Source organism: Lonchura striata, chromosome 3 (assembly GCF_050655825.1).
Source record: "Lonchura striata isolate lonStrDom1 chromosome 3, ASM5065582v1, whole genome shotgun sequence".
Taxonomy (NCBI): Eukaryota; Metazoa; Chordata; class Aves; order Passeriformes; family Estrildidae; genus Lonchura; species Lonchura striata.
Window position 1 is genome coordinate 22627563 of NC_140705.1, and position 21514 is coordinate 22649076.

General features: G+C 35.1%; 1 protein-coding gene across 3 annotated transcripts in view; it reads right to left on the minus strand.

Annotated features, from left to right (window-relative positions):
- CSMD1 (CUB and Sushi multiple domains 1) overlaps positions 1 to 21514 on the minus strand; it is a 1051612-nt gene that overhangs the window by 834327 nt on the left and 195771 nt on the right. For 2 of the 3 annotated variants that reach the window (XM_031504428.3, XM_021551131.3), the window contains exon 2: positions 3317 to 3533. In XM_031504428.3, coding sequence (XP_031360288.2) covers positions 3317 to 3533 — 217 coding nt within the window. Of the gene's footprint in view, positions 1 to 3316; positions 3534 to 13227; positions 13346 to 21514 lie in introns of all 3 variants that reach the window. The other variant, XM_085576363.1, reaches the window with a different exon arrangement.

Genomic DNA, 21514 nt, shown 5'->3' on the forward strand with positions numbered 1-21514 from the left:
ATCGGGAAATGATCCACAAGAAACGCATTTGAATAATAACTGTTGTCTCAGTGCACCCCATTTGCATCTCTGCTTCATTCATATGAGTTTTACATGCTGACAATTAAGTGCATATAGGAAATGAAAATTACCTTAGAATATAAAATGCAAATCAAAGATATATTTTTCACCTTTTCTCATTTAAATTAGAATGTAGTTATATTTTGAAATCTTCCTCCATCAACTGAAAAAACAATAGTTTTGCTTTAATGTAAGTTTGTTTCAATAACATAGAACTGAAATATTTGTTTTCGTTCTAAATATGGTGAAATCAAATATCCAACTTCTTGGTTTTCTGTAGAATTAAGACTACATTATGCAACAAAGCATTATCATAATAGGTGGCATTAGACTTAAAACTTCTTTTGTATATCACAGAATCATAGTCATAGAATTCGAGGTGGGAAGGATCCTCAAGAATTGTTGGGTCCAATCTTTCTCAGCAAAAGCACAGTCTAACTAAAATGGCCCAGAACCCTGTCCAGCTGTATCTTAAAAGCATCCACCTGGGAGAGCTCTTTTCTCCCTGGGGAGATTTTGCCAACAGCTGATGTTTTTCTTTGTGAAAAAATTTCTTTGTGTGTCCATTTGGAATCTATCCAGAAGTGACTTGTACCCTATACCCCTAATTTCTTCCATAGGACTACTTGTAACAAAAAGGGAGTCTCCCTTTTCTTTGTAGCCACCCTTTCAGTCCTGGAGCACAGTGCCAAGCTTTACCCTTCTCTAGGTCCTTCCTCACATGGCAACTTCCCAGTCAATGATCATCTTTGTGGCCTTTCTCTGAGCCCTCTCCTGCCTGTCCACACCTTTTTGCATACTGGGAGCAAAACTGAGCACAGTATTCCAGGCGTGACCTGAAAAGTCCTAAGCAGAGTGGAGCAATGACTTGTTAATCTCGGCTGGTGATGCTGGTGCTGCTGAGCCCACCACCCTGCTGGGTTCCTTTGCAGCAGCAGCACCCTGCTCACTCACAGCGAGCTCGCTGACCACCACGACCCCCAGCTCCCTTTCCACAGAGCTGCTCCCCAGATAGATGGATCCCAGCCTGATCCCATCCTGCATAGATATAAATGTACACACTATCTACATCTATATAGAAATGACATATTATGTGTACAATCTTGGGGTTTGTTCCATGATCTTTACAATGATAAAAATAAAGCAACTGTAGCAATTTTTTAAGGACAAATTTGGGTCACATGTCTCAGAATTGCACAGAATTTCAGAATGTTAGTTGGATTTTTTTTCTAGAAAAATAGGAAGATGTAAAATTGCACTTGTTAATACCTTATCTTCTGTTTATTCTACTCTTCCCACTTATACCTTAATTCTAAACATCCTTATAGCTTACAAAAACCTGTGATTACTACCAGGTATAATTTATCCCTTAAACCAGTAAATGTTTTACTAATACACTAACCAAATTTCATATATATGTAATCACCCCATTTTGCTTTTCTTTCTCTACACTAATGGCCTAATTATGGCCTAAATGACCAATTTATTCCTTTGCCTAATCATTTCAATATATTTTATATGAGTTTCTATTTTTTTTTGATTTTACAATCAATAAGTAGTGGAAGTATCCTGGTGCATATTTAGCATACTGAAAGGTCCTTCAGGCAGCACAACAAAATAGTTTAATGTAATACTCATTTTTACTCAATTTTGCTGTAGCAGCTGAAAAAAAAATACTACACAAAATATGGAGTGAGTATTACTTAATTGTTATAGTTTGTGATGGTGATGTAGATACACACCTATTTTTAAGGAAGAGCTCCAGATTTTGCACGATGGTTCAAGAAACACAATTACACAAAATTTAGTGGAATATTTTAACTATGGGGAAAAGAAGTGCATGCCCTGAAGCACAACTTCCAAGATGCTTTCTTGCATCTGCATGCTGTTAGCTAAAAGACCAATACTATAATTTTCCAATATTTGCCAAAAGAATTGTCTTGAAATGCATGACTGCAGAGGGGTACTCCTGTGAATGCTCTTTGTAAAACAAAGGGTATGACATGGGATATGAGAAGTCAATAGAAAACTGTCACTCAAATTCTGCTATGCTAACCTCTGCATGCTGCAAAGCCAACAAATGCTTTGTTCTTCATAATGCCATTTGTGAAGGTAACTGATTGGCAAATACAAGCAACAAGAAATAAAATCTCTGCTTATTGGTGTTCTTCCTTTATTTTCTACTGAGATTAGTACAAAACAAGCAGGCATGTTAGATAATGCTAATAAAAGCATTTGACTAAAAAAGAAATATTTCTCCTTTTTGCAGGTGATATAAGTACTAAAGGTCAGTTAAGTACAGTAAAAGAAGCCCACACACTGTGCATCTAAATCATTGGTACTGTGTACTACCTTCCAAAGTTTTCAGAAGTTGTGAACTGAGTAAACAATCAATCAGAACATTGTTCCTGTCAAAAATATCCAGTGATGATACCCACTAAAATGCAGAACAAATTGCTGATGCTCCCACATTTGTTTTAGCACTATAGTATAAATCAGCAGCATATAAAAGGGTAATCAGACAACAGAACTGACAGCAGTTGAACTGACAGCAGTGTTTTACAGTACTCAATAAATCTCATGCCTGAACAGAAAATGACAGAATAGCACTGAAAGCACTGTTTGCTTTTCCAGAAAGCTCTGCAGTCCAGATCCAGCAAATGACTGAGGAAGTTACAACAAGACAACAATGAAATTAATGCTTCAAAACCTGAAGCTGTGAAAAACTTCAAATCAAAAAGCTTCCATAAAGCCTCCTTATGACGCCAGTGGTATTTGGAAAGATAAGGCACACCAGTTTCTGACTTTTAAGTATCCCTAACTGCTTAATGGAGAACAATTTCAATGTTGGCAATGTCAAACAATTTATGGCTGAACTCAGCTCAGTAAGAATTCTTTCAAAAATTGGTGACTGGTGCCTCCAAGAAAGGGACTCTTGGAAAAACCTGGATTCCACCAGCAGAAAAAAAAATATACTGGAACATGGAATATTTCAGTGCTCAGGGCCTTCACCAAAATTGACCTTGGACTGTGTAAATTTTAAGTACAACTGATGTTACTGTTACACAAGGCCATAAAGATCTGAATTTGGATTAACAGTTTTCTCTGAGAGATCTTGGAGCACTACTATCCCCTTGACTGAGGATGAACCAATATATGTTCTAACATATCATCAGAACATGTACCTAGGAGAGAGAAAGAAAGGTAGAGAGACAGACTGACAGAAAGGAATTGGGAAAGAGAAAAGGGACCTTACCTCACTTTTAAATTGCCTTGCTGTGGTTGTCCGTCATAAATTGACAAAATATCAAAATCTTCCTCGAGGGCAAAAGTATGAAATGACAATTGTATCCTGTTACGCTCTCCTGTGATAATGATCCATGTGCAGTTGGCATAATTTGGATAACCATGAGGAAATCCAGGGCTTTCTATAGTACCATTTGGTCCCTGTACTAAGCCTCCACAGTTCTGACCTGAAAAAGAAGAAAGGAAAATTTGCAGTTGGTTTTCTTTTCCCTCACCCAGTATATATTCTTACATAACTACCTATATGTAAACTTAATTTTGAAATATTTTTCTAGATTACAAACAGCACATAAAATTGCATTTATACCATTCTTCCCTTTGGATTAAAAACCCTCACAGTGGGATTTTCTGAGACACTCAACATCTTTTTATGCAGCGAATCATTATTTAACGTTCTGTAGTATTAACAATGTATGACTTATTCATTCAAATGTGAAATTTCAGCATTAGCCTTAATGCCATAAATTCAACACACTGACAGTTCAAATGGCAAGAGAGTGTTCAAAAGTTTTTGGCAAATGCCATTTAAAAGTTTTTTATATAAGTACTAAAATATCAGAGTTTCTAATATTCTGAAACCTACTTTAATATGAAGAGCAAAATGTAGACATATTTAATATGCTTTGTGTTGCAACTAATCAAGATTTCTGTACTTTGAAAACACAGCAAAATTTCTGTGGTATAATATTTGTAGTTCAGTGTGTTTTGTGCTAAGAAAAGTGGGGGTATTTTATCTTTTGATGTCATGTTTTTGGGGTTTTTTGGGGGCAATTTTGTTTGTTTTGTTTGTTTGGTGTTTTGTTTTGGTTTTGGTTTTTTTGGGGTTTATTTTTTTTTTTTGTTTGATTTGCATTTTTTTTTGTTTGGGTTGGGTGGAGTTGTTTTTTGGGTTTTTTTGATTCTCAAAAAATAATACTAAGTGTTTATTCAGTAGGATTTTGTATTTAGTTTGTACATCCTACAGAATTTGTGGGGGCATAATAGCTCATTAATGAGAAGTCTTCAGCAAGAAACCTTGACTTATAGTACACACCATTGCTAGTTTCCTACTTGATTTTGTTAATGCCCTACATAACAGTTGTACTGACTCTGAGCTGGAGAGAAAGAAGCATTAATGAAGAATTTGAACAGAGAAAAATAAAGGACATTCTGTGGACTGTAATGCTTGGATTATTATATGCATTTTAAACACTTCAGAACAAGTATAATTCCAATTTTATTGTTATACCTAAACCAGAAGAGTATTTCTGACTGCAATTTTGTTTTTAACTTCCTACCACTGGGTCTCTCAGACTGAATCTTTCAGAGAAGTGCTGTCAAATTTTTGTAGGAGGTTTCTAAATCTTAATGAGATAGAGTTAATAAAAGGGATTTGGTCCTAAAACTAAGAACTTACAAGTAATCATTTTTTACTAAATTTCAAATATAATAACTCTAATGAAGAGATAAAAAAGAGGCTGTGGTGATTCAGGAAACTTTTAAAATAAAAATCTTCTCTGGTAAACCTATCATTTGATTCACTTTAATAAGACATCTTTATTATCCAACATTTGCAAAGAAAGAACCTATTACACCATGAACTTAGCATGAATGTTTCAGTTATGTACTGTTTACTAAAAATTATCAGCATGCTTACAGACACTTGGAGATGCATTGTATCCTTCTTCCTACAACCGCAGGGGAAATGTCATACAAATGCCACAAACAATTTAAAATAATTTAATTACTACAGAACTGATGTTCTGAAAACAGAAGTGGAAAATTATAATGACAGCCCACCACCCTGTTACTCTAACCAGCTCCTTCATGTCTCCAACACTGGTTACGGTAAGTCAAGTACCCCTTGCAAGCTGTGCTGCACAGCAGCCTTCCTACTGCTTGGGTGTGAAAGGTTTGTAATTAAAAAGGAGTGCATCTTAGCAATTCCTTTAAAATCTGTCAGAGACAGAACCCCATATTAGGAGGAGAAATGTGTAATTCTAGTGTATGAAGAATACAGTACACCATATGAAACTGCATATGTAAATGCAGTATCTTAACTTAATTTATGACATCCATGGAGAAAAACAAATTATGTCCCCCATCTGTTTGGGAACCCTAGAGCTGGCTTAAAGTAAAATTTTATTAACCTTTATTTTTAAGTTTTAATAACTTTATAGTTATATTGTTATAAAGTTTATATTATAAACTTTATTAACCTTTATTCTTAAACTCCATACTGCTGGGCTAGTAAGTGAACCCTCACAGCCCCCACATGGCCATGACTTAGCAGCTTCCTTACACAGAAGCTTGTTATCTACTTGCAGAAGTTGTTGTAACTGCCAGTGATTGCTCCCAGTTTTATTCCAAAAAGTGTTTTGTACTCCTATCTGTAGATACAGGTTATTGTGCATTATTATTTTGGAAAATAAACAGACTCTAATGAGGAATAAGGCAGAAAATGTTTTTCCACTCTTTAACCTAAGCATTTCTTACAACCCAGAGACCAGTTTTTCTCCACTTTGCTTTTACTCTCCTGTATATATATTCCTTTAGTTCTGAAACTATTCATACACAGGTTCTAAAACTATTAATACACATATTGCCTATTCACTTTGTACCCAAACAAACATGAGGCAAAGGAGAATCATAAAGAAAAACAATTACTGTGAAATGTTATTTAGGTTTGATCTTAATTTTATATGCATATATAAATATATACTTATTGACTTACTTATTGTTCAGTAAAAATCCAAGTAAAAAAACTAGGAGAAATTTAATACACAGTTAACTCCCATAAAATTAGTTGCTGTACATACACAATTTCAAGGAAGATTTTGCTTCTGAAGTAAGCAATACTGAAAGAGGTTTTAAGAGCTATACAGACACAGAAAACTTCTAAGTCTGTCCCTACCTAGTTAAGACACAAGCATGTTAACAGAGCAGAATGTGGAAAAAAAAGCCAGATGCTATCTGTATAATACCTATTTTGTCAATATATACAAGTCTAAAACCTTCAGAACTGTCAAATGTTACACCTCTTCAAAGGAGTAAAATTCAGCATCAAACCACTTAAAAGAGATTCAGTTGGAGGATATACTTGGAGAACAGGAACAAAGAGACTTAGGGTGACAGGTGGCAGCAAATTACATTAGAGTATACATACAAGAATTAATGCAGTTTCTGATTGTAGAGACAAGACAGACCAGTAAGATTACACTGATGAGATTAGCTAAGAATGTTTGTTTCTTATGTATATTTTAAGAGAAGCAAGAATCATCAAAATAAAGAAAATAAACACATCAAAAACAAAATGTTAAAAAATATCGGCAGAGATTAAGTAGTTCTACTGGGCTGAATGTAGACTGAATATCACTGAATATACCCCAAAATGTCTATTCCGACATTTCACTTTAGTTTTGGTCTTTGTGTCAAATAACAAAATAAAAATTGCCATTTTGCACAAGATGTGCAATCACTGATTGAGTACAATAGGAGTACACAGAATTATTTTAATACCAAAGGTGTATTGGACTGTGATTATTTGTACGATATCACATAACTGTTTATATGAGTATAAACTATGCAGCTACTATTATTTTTCTGTATATATATTTCTGTAATTTCTTTCTACATTGTCTGTAAAAAGATATTTCTGGACAGCTATTTTTACCTTATGATATAAAAAGTGTATTTTAAGAAAACTGATGCCCTTGGGTTGTAGTTGAAAAATATTTAATATTATAATATTTAAAATGAATAAACAGTGTTATCATTTTTTTCAAGGTTACTTTGCATATCCTGTACCAGTTCTATTCCACCTCCTCAGGCTCAATATTTCTTAGTTGTGATCCCTAAGTGAGAGCCAATGAAGAAAACAAAACGCTGCAATTTTGCCCTAAATACTGATGTCTAATGAGTGCTAGAATAACTAGGAATCAATATAATCTTAATACTTCATTGCTGTAAGATTTTGAACAAACCTCTAAAAATAAAAACTTAGAAAGCACTTCCTTAAATATCTGATTTTTTGTTTTCCTGGGCCTTTAGGTTTACTTATCATATACTCCTCCTATACACACTTCCTATCCTGTTTACCATATTGGCTTCTTTTTGTTTGTCTGTTTCAAGTTTCAAATACTTCTACAAAAGAAACATGCAAAAAAGAGCACTTCTTGTCATTCATAAGGTAGTCTGTGGAAGACTAATACATATGCATGCATATACATATTTATATAATAATAGGAATTTTTGTAGGATACCTGTATATTGAACAAGAAAACTATAAAATGCATCAAAACTAAATCTAGTAAAGCTAGTGCTGCTAAAGATATTTTGATCAATCTTGATAATGAAAATGAAGTAATGTTTATTCTTATGACTGTTAAGTAGCACCTTCCATTCTGCAGCTACAGAGAGTGAGAAAATATGTCTAGCAAGACTGGATCTTTCTCATTCCTTGATATAGTTTCTTATATGAATTTGTTGTATTAGTAAATTTAATAAGTAAGAACAGCTGCCCTCAATCAGATCAAAGGCTTATTCCACTCAGTGTCTTTTCTCCAACAGCAAGTCAAAGGAGGGAGAACTTCAACAAAAAATATCCCTCCCATTCATGAGCAGCATCTCAGGAATTTCTCAAAAGGAAGATATTCCAGTACCCTTGTCTTTCTGTTTAATTTTCCTTGATATTATAGTTCATTATAAAATCATCTCAGAGTCATGCTCTGAGTCTATACTAAGTTCTAGAGTATTTCAGGTATTGTAAAGGAAATCTTAAAACACAAAAAAACCCCCTTTTTTCTGTTTGTTCAGCATTTACCATCTGTTAGGTTCTTTTGACACCCCAGTAAGTTTATGCATGAAAAGAACATATAGATGATCTTTTCCTATGTTTTCTCTGTCACTTAGCATCTCACTGACTTCTGCCATGTTCCAACTTCTTTTATTTACAAGTTCAAAAGTTCAATTTCATATTGTTCTTTGCACCTAAACAATTTTATTACCTTTCTATGACCATTTTGATGCTGTGCTATACCCTGCATAAGACAGGGATACCAAAACTTCTTGTAATATTCAAAATGTCTATACATCATTGACAGAGTAATAATTTTAATACTTTTTCTTCTTTTCTCACTCATTTCATATTTTCTTTTCTAAGGTAAATAGTAGTTTGACATTCCATATGACTATGGATTATAACTTAGATTTATTTTCTCTGGAGTTACAGTGAGGCTATAGCCTGTCATTTTACATAGAAAAATGTGATTTATTAGATTTCCTACAGTTTATTACTATGTACATCACATCACATCCCATTCGTCTACTCTGAATTTATCAACTGCTCCAACACCCCCTTTACTTGATCACATACGGCTATTTTTTGTAATTCTTCACAATTGCTCCTCATTTTCATTAACTCATCACTTCCTATCATCACAGTCACTTCACGGCTCACCCTCTTTTGTACATCACCTATGAGTGCACTGAACACAAATGCCAGAACAGATTTCTTTAGGATGCCATGGTGACTCCCTCCTTTGTAAATAAAATCCATTTTCTCCTAAGGCACAATTTTTATCTAACCTTTCAGCAATGTACAACATTCTTATGCCCTACCTGATATATTTCCTTTACAGCTGTTACTGGGAAGCCTTGTTCAATATCTTCTGAAATTCTGATGACCTTTATCCACATTAAGGCTGACTCATTCAGAGAACTCCAGTAGGTTTGAAAACCATATAATTTTAAACTTTTTCTTCCATATGTCATATTTAATCATGTGTCAATCGATTTTTTTCCTTAATAGCTTCCTAACACAAATTTCAGGTGTTCTGGCCTTTATTCTTTAACGCCCCTTGGTTCCTTTTAAATATGGACATCTAAGAGGAATTGAAGCTGGAGATTACTTCTGCTGTGCAGCAATATTTTTTTTTCCTAGATTGTCTCTTAAACTCTGGATAATACATGGTGCTGGTGACATTACCATTTATTTTGTCCACTTGTTCCACAACCTGTTTTACCAAATGTTTTACTTCAAACAGAGGCATTGAGGAATTTTCCACAAACAGTTCAGGCATGGCAATTACAAAGCCTATATATTTTTCTTGTCTTCCTTAATCTTGTTTTTATGTTGCTAGTATCTATTGGCCCAGCAAGAATCTCTTGCAGGGTACTTGCAAAAGAGGAGTAATTTTTAGTTTTACAGTGATGGCATGCAATGCTCTTGGACACTAATATTTTATTTCCAGAAAAACCTTCAGAGAGGTCCCATCAGCCCCTAAATCTTACTGATTCTCACTTCTCTTACTGAGATCTCACCATACACCTACTTTTATTTATCTTACCTTGGGATTATCTCCCTCTGGCACAAAACAGCACTGAATACTTGCTTTGGATATATAACAGGATGAATCCCATCATCTCCTATTCTTATTTGTGAGGCCTTAATTATAGGAGTTGATGGTTAGAACCTTCAAAGATTTTAAATCCTCTCTCCTGCACAGCAAATTCAGACATCCATCTCTCATGGCCCTAGAGCACCTCACACCTGCAAATTTGAGTCCTTTAACTCAAACGTGCACAATTGCAGAACTTTGTCACTGCGGTGTTAAGCCACAACTTAAATGACTTTGAGTAGCAAAGTGCATGACAGCAACAGTTTCTTAATTTGACTTTAAAAAAAAGGATAAAAAATAAATGTTCCTGATAGTGCAAAGAAGTGTTATGCACACATAAGAATAAAAAACATTTCCTGTTGAGCTACAGCAGATAACTACAGATTTAAATTGTTGCTGCTATCAGTTGACAGTGGAGCCGTAGAGAGCTGTAAGACAGGAACAGGTGGTTTGCATACCTTGTTTCAACCACTCTTTTTCCTTTCTCTTGTGTTTTTATATTCTCTCTTTGTATTTTCTCTTCTCCTGAGCATTATGTAATCTGCCAGCACTTCCTACCCCCACTTAGACCTGCACCCCCTGCCATCAGTTGGCTATGCTCTGGACTGGGCCTTCATCACTTCTTCCTCATTAGTATAACTTCAAGGCATCTTCTGACTGTATTACTTCTCAGTAAAACTGCTGTTACCTAAATAATTTCAGTCAAGAATGGAAATGTCAACTGGCCAGAGAGGCAAAGGCACTATTCTTTGAGGACTGTTTTAAATAGCATGTAGCTTCTTCAAGTGTCCTTTAAAAATCCATAAAAAAAATCTCATAACACCATTATGAGGCACTTTCCAGGAAATTAATCAAATCAGAAAGTACTGAGGCATCATTGAAAATTTATTCACAAGCAAGCCATCTTTACTGTCATGCTTAGAGCATGCCCCAGCACAGAGGGCACCTGCCCCACAGCAGAGTCTGCTTGCTGTGCCTGCCATCACCTTCCAGCCTCAGACAACTGGCACCTCAAGGCTTCAGTACTTCAGATATTTAAACATACTCAAGACAGTCCTAGCACAATGTGAAATGAGAACAGTGTAAATTTATTCATTATGTTTTTGCAAGACTCAGGCAAAAATATTTTCAAGATAATTAGTAAGATTTTTTTCAAAATTATTTGTTCCAAAATAATTAATGTCTGGGGGCCAGTGACCAGGGAGGCCTCAGTCAGTGACAGCCTGTGCCAGCCCCAGATGAGACCATGCCTGGCTGCAGTGCAGCACCAGGAGCCAGGGCAGGTGTGGTGATGAGCAGGGGACAAGAACAGGAACACGGGAAGTCCCTGGGCTGGGTGACTACTGCAGCCCAGGGAAATTGTGGTTGTGGGTGGGAGAGTGGAACACAACTGCCCCAGGCCAGAAATGGGAGATCAAGTGAGGCCAGTGGTGCTGCCTGAGCTCATGTGAGTGTGAGCGTGTCCGGCTGCCCACCCGTGCAGCCAGCTGTGTCCATGTGTGCATGGGGTGCTCTTGTGTTCTGTCTGCCTGCTAGGAAATGCTGCTCAGCCTTGTCACTGCCTGCAGCTGGGACAGAGACAGGGCAGCCTCACCTCTGTTGGCTGCCAGATTCAAGAACACTATCAGGTATTCTGTAGCTTGGCACTAAAGGTAAAAAACAGATGGAAAATGGCAGCTAAATTACAAAACTTATATGGATTTTCTTTAAATACAGATCTATTCAAACCCTGCAATTATTTGTCTGTGACCAGTGTAGGACCTTCATGGAATCCCTCTCACATGAGATGCTTGAATGCATGTAATAACCTTAAATTCTGATGCAGACATTCACAAGGTGACTGGAACTTCATTAATCTAAAAAACATTCTAAATTCAGACCTTATAGCTGCAGGATACATATTCATTGATTGTGCTGATGAAATTACAAGGTGGTGTTTTTAAAGTCACAGATTAGTACTATGAGAGTCAGGTGTAGCTTTTTGGACCATTTCCTATGTATACTTAAGTCTTTATCCAGTACTCAATTGAAATAAAATTTTCCTAAAGGTTAAAGATTAATATTACTATTCTGCATGAAATTCAGAAACAATTCTGCCATAATGCTAGCTTTGCTGTGTACCAGAGCAAAACATCTTAATTGCTGGTTTGTGAAAGTTTTTATTTTAATGAAGTTCAAGAATCTGAAAAGTATATTGTACATAAACTGGATTATGCTGCCATTACAAATTGAGAAAAAGATATTTCATGTTCTCTTTTTAATACTGAATTGCCCAACAATACCAATAAATCAGTATTCACAAAGGTTAATGGAGAAATAAAACAGGGAATAATATTCTCTCTGTAGGAAATACTTTTTTTTTAAAAAAAAGGCTTTTAATATTTAAAAAAAATGCAGTGTATAACAGTACCAATTTAGTGACCGTGGTTAGTACAGGCAAAAAAATAATAAGACCATAATAACACTTTCCAGGCTACAGCTTGACTGTGCTTCCTTCTGACACAAAAATAAGTTCTTAATTAAAAGCAACTAGATTATATGAAATTAGTTTATCCCTTTTCCTTTGAAAATACATATTATATCCCAGTAAAGCAAAGATCTTTGCATACTCTTCTTTCTTCCTTTGTATTTGCAGATTCATCAAAATGAAGGAAAGAAAATGTATCAAAAAGAGAGGAAAACAATGCAAGTCCTATAACAGATTTGAAATATGTAAAAGGTAGTGTTGAAAAAATTTTGCAGATAGTAAGGCCATATATTTTAAAATTCTGAGCTAAAGGTAGACTTAGTACCCTTAAGAATAGACTATTCTTCATAGATGCAAACTCATTCTGCAAAAGGACATCACTGAGGACAGGTTGGATTTTATTTTTCTACTTTTCTAAGATAAAGTACAATAAATTAAGGCTTTAGGTAAACATCACCGTTACAGTTGCTTAGCAACAGCTGGTAGAACTAGAGTCCACTGTACAGCTCAGGTAGATAAAAGGGAAGTGCTTATTTCATTGTTTGTGAAATACTCATACAATAAAAGAAATTCTCTTCTGAGCTTCATTGGAACAGGAGCAACTCAACTGTAGGCAAACTACTCTGAAGATTTCTTTACCTCTCTTCTGCCAGACTCCTGGAACATACAGGATAATTGTCTGTACCAAATCTGATCACGTCAGCATTGTCACCTTGGCTTTCATTTTTATTGATGCCTTTTATTGATGCCACTTTCCCAGATCACTTCACTGACAACCTTGCTCACATGTCAGGATCCTACAACAGCTTTTCTTTTTATCATCTTTGTCACAGGATGCCTACACCATGAGGCTGAAAAGTGTGCCATAGTTCAAGCAGTTTGGTTTTAAACTACTACTAAAAAACTTATTGTCAAAAGGCCCAGTTCTGAAGACCAGGAAAAATCCATTTGTCTCATTGCAACTGCTCCATGAACATCATTTACATTAACTACTTTCTCTTCCCCGAAAGTTATTACTTTGTGCATTACTTCTGTTATCCAAAAGGCTTTCCAGCATTTTTCCACTGTCCACACGTAACCAGTCCAGAAGAGGTTTCATATTTGTTCATCTCTGTTACTTGAATTCATCCTTTCTCTGCATTTAAAACAGGGTGGAGTCAGCTGATATCAACTGAGAAGGACAAATACTATTTTCCAAATTAAATGGCTAAATCAGAATGAGGAAAATGAATGAGTGACAATAAATTTTTCAATAGTCATTAGAGAAGTTTTGTTTTCAAAGATGGAATACTTATTTTTAGAATTTAATTTGGAAAGATCATATGACATTACATTAGGGTTTAATGTTAAAACCATCACTTTGTTAATAAAAGCACATTTTGCAGAAAGAATTTTATCCATGATATTAAAAATTATATTTTATGGATCTATTGCAAGAAATCAGGAAACATTCTTCTAGACAGGTGCATTATTTCTATGCACATAAATGTGCTTCTGATTTAGATGTGAATTTTATATATAGCAGAATATTTGCTCTATGCAATACATATGCAAGAAAAAAGAATAAAAAATTAATATTGTGGCAGAAGGCAATATTGCAGCATTAGCAAGGTTAAATATAATCAAAATATCGGTAAAAGGGCAACACATGCAGGCATAAAACAGAAATGTACACACACAAAACATATATAATCTATGACTTTCATTAATATCACCAAAGTTGGAATGATGCAGCATACATACAGTCCCACAACATTATAAAATCAAAGTACAGCTGTGTGAGGCATTCATGAATGGAACTGAAAGGATGATTTCTAATAATCTTAATCACAGGAAATTTAGTACCTTATGTTTTGTATTATACATATATGGTTACACAGTATTAAAGTAATTTCTTATTTTAGTGGGGCAATGGGGTGGCAGAAAAGGTGATGCAGCTGCTGTGCCTGAGTCACAATGTCAGTAGCTAAGATTTATGCACAGCTATTTCAGGCTGGAGTAGTTAACCACCATCTTACAGCATCAGTGACACAACTGAATGAGTAACTGTGGGTCTGATTCAGATTGCTCCAATCCTTTGGCCTAATCTACATGAATTCAAAATGGTGCCAAAGTGCTGCTGATGACCCCAGCTCATACTGGAGTAAAATGAGTAAGGAATAAGATATTTTTCTGTTTCATCACAAGATCTAGTTTTACTTCTCCCACATGAAATAGAATGTTTCAGTGTTAGGTTTTCCACTGTGTATATCTCAAGCAAGTATTTATATTTCTAAATAATAGCAATTAATTTTGTGAAGGGTATGAAAAATGCAATCAGCATTGGCTTTAAGGTACAGATGATTAGAATAATATATTAAAAATTGTATATATAGGGTGTCTATTTACTCATTAAACACCATCAGCCCATGCAAATGATTCAGATACGCTACAGAAATAAAAGCAGAATTCAAATAAATTAAGAGACTTAGATGATAGTACAAACAAACTATGCAAGAGTTTGTTTATGATATTACATAATTAAATTACTTCACCTAACAGTGCAACACTCCAACTATAGCACACAAAAATTTGTCATGGAATTATGGTGGATAATGTTTTTAAATACCAATTTAAAAAAAAAAATCACCCAAATATTCAATTATTTATAAGAGATAAATGATATGAAATTGATGAAACTGAACTTATTTCAGGCTTTTCATGCAGCCTGTGCCCCCACATACTGTGTCTACTTCACAACACTCAAGCACTATTTCAGGGACTAGTCCTGAACTCAATTTCTCAAAGGGATTTTAAATCTTTGATTAAGGCATATTTGAAATATGCAGAAGAAATCTACTCTTTGCAAGAATATTATAAGCAAAACCTTATTATGTTCACTTTATGTGAAATAATGTACAAAAGGAAAAAGCTGTCTGCATCACTGACTCATCCTCAGGAACCCGTGTGACTGACAGGAAATGCAGAGCCAGAAGCAGCACAGCAAGTAAATTATATTCATGTTGGCACTGCTAAAGCTGGTTGTGCCAAGGTGGGTGAAATGTGGGCTGATCTGCCATGTCAGGGCTGAGTCTCTGCTGCAGAACTGCTCTCAGAGCTGTGAGCTATTCTAATGTCCACAGGCACTGCTTCCACAAAATGATATGGAGATTCTCTAGAATATTTTTAATTTACCACTCACATGAGATACCTTTATGGTTCCATGCATGTTCTAATGCAAACAATTTTCTAAACAACTTACAAATACAACATTTTGTGTTCTTTCCCTAGGGCTTAAATTGTTGGCTTTGATGTTTGTGCTAATCAAGTGACCTGACTTTAAACAAAATAGTTGATATATGGGGGTGATGAGAGGTGGAAAGCATTGGTCCTGTGATCCTAGCCTTTCTGAACAGTAGCAGTTTATCTGACTGTGGAAGTGTCCAGGGGTGTTATTATACACCTACTGAAGTCAATGCCAAGACCCCAGTGACAGAAAAATCTACTTTGTAAATACAGACTCTAATAATTTTTGTATATGTCTTGCTTCCAGGAAAAGAAAAACACAATGAGAAGCTCTTGGAATGTCTCAACAGAAGTGCACATGCCTCTGGGAGACTGCACATGGCCCTTGACAAGAGCAGGATAAAAGCTAAAATATTGGCTTTCACTTATGTTACATCAGACTGCATTATGTCATGTTGTCTCACATCTCACCTGACTGGCACATTTCTATTACAAAACATAAAAACACAGGGAAAGCACCAGTGATTTGAAAACATGTTTATGCTAACTGAGGTGAATAGTCAATTAGCAGATAACATAAAACAAGCTCTATACTTAGTTAGAAGATTCTTGTCCCTAAAAATAAAAAGCATTATCAACTCCACAATTTTTTTACAACTATACATTATTAATTCAATGAGCACTGTAATAGTCATTAAACTACATCTGTGTTATTTACTCTTGAAAATCTGAAAATGCTCACTTCTGTCATGCCCTTAACCCATCTGTCTCCCAGTTCACCCTTCTATCTATAATTTTCTTTATTCAGAGAGGAACATGATTATTTGTATGTGAAAAACACTGAACATGTGGCTCCTGTGGTAGAAATTCTAAAATTAAATGTTCGCAGTGGCTTGCAGGACAGACAGCAAAATGTTGTGTGATGCTTCAGCTATATTATTGACTAAATTGATTATTTACTTTAGCTGCAACCATAACATCTTCTTTCAGTAACAGCAACCTATACTGAAGCTGTGTAAGTCAAGGTATGGCCATGAGCTGCAGTCATCCAGTTCATACAAACAATGTTTTTACAATTTCACAGGAAAAAAAAAATCTGAAGTAGTAGTGTATTTTGAAAACAAATTTAAGATTTGCAGCATTGTACAGTTTATAAACAAAATCTGGCCATGAAATGCCACACCTATTATATATAAAATTATTACAAAATTCAGCAAATAGTGTTTGCAATCCCTGTCATTTGACATAACAAGTATTTTCCCATGTTTACATTTATAAAATGTTTATTCTGTAGGCTATAAAAACAACTGGAGCCAGCAAACAGAACATCAAAGGTCACACATAAAAGTATTACCACATGGAATTAAAGTACTTGAATAACAAGACACACCCCACACACATTTCCCTCAATTTGGGCCATTCATAAAAAAAAAATCTTCAACAAACAGGTTTATTTTTAAATATCTGACTTATCCCAGTTATTTATCTTCTGCCCTCTTTAAGCCAACTGTCTTTGTGTCACACTGCAGATTCTCAGATGATACAAGCTGGCGTGTCTTCACCAGCTACATCACATTAGATCAGCTTTAACACTAGTTGAATTTGCAACTCATACAACGATTCTATCTCCTTCATTCCTTCCTTCCATTTTCAAATTCTTTTTTGGCAAAGGCATTTTATTATTTACTCTATAATCTGATCTTCTAAATTATACTCTACCAATTACTTTGTTATTTCTATGCTTCTGAGACAAGCCCCTGTATACATGGCTAGTAATCAAAGCAAATGCAGGGAAGAGGTCTGTTTACTGCATTTGTTAAGTTTTTTTCCAGACTATTTGTGTACTTAGTTGCATGATGGATTGAATAGATATTGAATTTAGCTGCAATTTCACTTGCTTTTGCTATGTGAAGACCTGCAGGGAGACTGTGATACTGAGAAATTCCATTTTGGCACAGGTACAGTAAAGCTGTGTCCAAGGCCATCTGAATTTTGCACACAAAGCAATGGGTTCCAAGCTACCTATTAGAACTCAGGAGAACCATCATGAAGTAGCTGGACTGTTGGAGTAATTTGTTCACAAAACCATGAGAGTCAAAATCAGCAGAATATTTAAAATTATTAGAGGAAAAATGAGAACTGCTTAAATCCTGCTTAAGTTTACTGACTAATCAGCAATATGTACAAAAGTTCAAACCTACTATCTTATCAGAAAAGGTATAAACAGGAATTATAAGGATGATTAAAAGCAGGAAACAGGTTCTGCACAGGGAGCCTAAATAGACTGATTTTTTTAGTCTTCAAAAATGATTGCTGAGGGCAAAGGTGGGAGAGGTCCATGGTATGACAGGGTAAGAAAAAGTATTTTTCTGTTCTGTTTTTCATTTCTGTATTCACTCCTCAAAAAACTCCTTCTGCTGATAAGTTCAAACCAAAAGGAGATATATTTTTCACCTAGTATATAAATAAACAGTGGAACTAATTTCAGTAAGAAAGCAGTTAGACTAGCAAAAGGGAAATTAGCAAAAGCAAAAAAAAAAAAAAAAAAAGTTAAGATGGAAGATACATTAAGATAATATTTAAAGGAAATATAAACCTCTGACTTAGCAAGTCTCTCAGACACACAGACCTAGAAGTATCTTTGAAGATATGGTTACATTCTTAGTTTTTCTACACATCAGCTATTAGTCAGTGATATATAAAATATACCAGACTCTGGATATTGGTCGGCTCTACCAAGTGGGAGGTATCACTGAGGAGGGATAGACCTCCAAGCAACAAAGGTTCTCCATGTCAGATTCTGAATAACATCCAATTAATAGGTTTTATGCTTTAACACTTTGGTTCTCTTCTTCATTGAAAGGTTCTAACAAGCTGCACATTATTAAGGAGAATATTAGCCATTCTTACCCTTTGCTTTTATTGCCTTCATGGAAAATATTTACAGAGTTATCTACGTTGGTTCCCTTTTCTCTGTAAAACCTTTGCCTTTTTTTTTCCAAATGAAAAGAAGCATTATTAATATCCAGGCTGATCAATAGTTATAGTAGCTGATCAATATTAATAACAATAGTAGCTATTACTGAATTTCTTAAACAACACATTTATAACAAAGAGGATTTTCCAATTTCTCATGAAGCATTCATACTATGTGAGATTTGGCAGGCCTAAGATTTTTGTAAAACATTTTTATTTGTCTCAGTAGGAAGCAAGTGAAAGGAATACACATGGATTAGACTGCCACCATGAGACTATACTGAGCAATAATTTATGAGGAAGAAACAATATCTTGTAAGAATATAACAGTTTGGTCCTTCATTTTCACAGATTCTGTTCACTAAACATCATCTATTAGTTTGCAATACTATGCCTAATTTGTACTAAACCTTCCAAATATGCCATCTTGATGCATTTACAGACACTATAAGTTGTAGAACGACCATGGAAACTTCTTCTGGGATGTTGGCATTCCCATGAGAATGATATAATTTCTTTGCTGGAATTGCTGGAGTATCAGCTAGTTACAGAAGGCCACAAAAAATTTTAAACACCATAGTAATTTTTCAGAAAGTCTTTCCCCACAAAGACAAAAGCTTTTATGAATAATTAAGAAAAAAACACATATTTTTCTCATAAAAGAATTAACGTTTCAGTACTACAGGTCAGCTCTTCAATCAGACAATTAAGAAAGTTGTGAAATAATTTGATAATAGGCAACTTCACAGTGGGAAAATGTGTCAGAAATCTTGAAATAATGGGTTTGCATGGTGGGAAGATATTTCTTGAACCAAAAACTTCCATGGGACCTCTCTTTTTAAAATTATATACTTCTTGAAAATGTTTACCTTTCAAAAATGGTAGTCACTGAAATGATTGACAAAGTATTTGAACAAACTAGTTTTGATCCTCAGCAGACAGATTTTCCTTAAGCTGTACCCAAGATGTGTGGTCAGAACTGTGAAACCCGTGTATGCCCAAACAGAGACAGGAGCTCATCTCTTACAAAGATAAAAACATTTGCACAGAACAAGAGAGATGGTTGCAATTAACAAAACTGGATGAATCAGTAAAATAAGTAGGCAGGTGATGGTGATACATTCCTGCAGATTTAGCATGTATATGAGAGTTGATAATCTGTTTAATTTGTAACAAAGTTTGTATCATTTCAGGCTGAAAATAAAGAAAACTTTAGTAAGTGCAGGATTTTGATTTTTTTCAGTTATTTTTTTAATATTTCAAATGAGAAGGTCCTGATTTCCTCCCCGGGATAACACTACTATATTCTTAATAACCTGACTGGTGAATTTTTCTGCTGGCATAAAGGTGTTTTTTGGCTCTATTTAGTACTTAAACCAGTTGCAAATAAAGGCTTTTTTCAATTAAATTTTATTCATACAAATATCTTGATTTGAAATCATACAGTATTCATCAAGGATAAATGGAATGATGGCATTTTTGTATTGCACCTTGTATTACATTTTGTGTTGCTGGTGCTTATTTTTCTGTTGAATTGCACCATTTCTTAGAAGAGTGGCATGACATGTTTTAAGGCTATTTTCTCCCAATTCCTCAACCAATATCAAAATTTATTCTTTCTCTCAGGTATTCTAATATAATAGCCATTTATTTTTCTAGATCTACTTCAGAAAAAAATTCAAAAATAGAGGAAAATAGTATCTTATCTGTGTTAAAATGTGCTTGGGAAATAGTCACTGTATGTCTCTGCTACCTATATGAAAATATATTCTCATACAACTTGCATCAGTTATGACAACATATTTTTAATTTGTATTCTAGTCTTAGAAGAGACAACATCTCCACTGAGTCCTTCCTCAGGAAGCATGCTAAGGCTCCATGAGGCTTCTGGGACTGAACAGTGAGTGTGTTTACCATCTTCACACACTAACAGTATGTATTCAAGCCCAGCTGTACAATGGGTCAGTGCTGCATGTTTCCAGTTTCTTTGGACTGGACGGATGTATCACAGAGAGGAAGAGGGGCTGTTTTTCCAAAAACCACCATAGTGTGCATGGGTGCTACACACACACACTCTCTCTCTCTCTCTCTCTCTCTCTCTCTCTCTCTCTCTCTCTCTCTCTCTCTCTCTCTGTCACACACTCACACCTCACACCCTCCACTAATTGAATGGGAAAAACTAAGAAACACTGAATAATAGAATAAGTGGGACAAAGAACTAGTCATAGGCAAAGGCTGTGATAAAGAAAGGCAAAAAAATTGTTCGTTTCTGGGGCTTTGTTTTTAAAAGTCTGCAAAAAATCATAAATATATGCCTTAATCCCATTAAAAAATAAAACCAAAAACATATATAAACATAGATGGCGCTGCTTTAGTTATGCATGCTGGGAGTCTTCAGTTGTACAATCACATATCCATACTTTTAAAATTCTTTCATGTCCAGTCTCCTTCCATTCCTTAACCACTTATCTTACTTTGTAAACATTCTCCAGTTCAATGTCATTATTGTTCTCTCCTAAAAATCATGTTTCTTCCTTTTCACAAAAATAAGCTACTTAAAAATAGCAGGTAATAGAAAATAAAATCTAGACCTTTTAGTTAGGTCATTGCAATTTTGCTGCTTCACTTTTTCTTGATTCCAATATTTACTATGATAGAAGATTTAAACAAGTAGACCTATTACATATATCCTCTAAAGAGGAATTGAAATTTTGCCACAAAGAAATCTGCCAAAAATGTAGCATTTATTAAATGTTATGGAAAAGTATGCAAAAAATTCCGCTCCCCCTACAGAGTTTAGGCAACTGCCTCAAAAGCCATATGAGGTCTAGCTGACCAAAGCTTCTCAATTATGCAGACTTCATATTTTTCAAAATCTCATGCTATAGGAGAACTATGGGGCAATGACCCTGTGACAATTAAACACAAGTTTAAATTCACAGAATGGTTTGGGCCAGAAAGGCCACCTAGTCCACCCCTCCTCCATAGGCAGGGATACCCTCTATGTGGTTGCTCAAAATCCCATAAAATTTTGAATGCTTCTGGTGATGGGGAAGCCACAGCTTGCCTGGGAAACCTGTTCTACTGCCTCACCACTCTCATC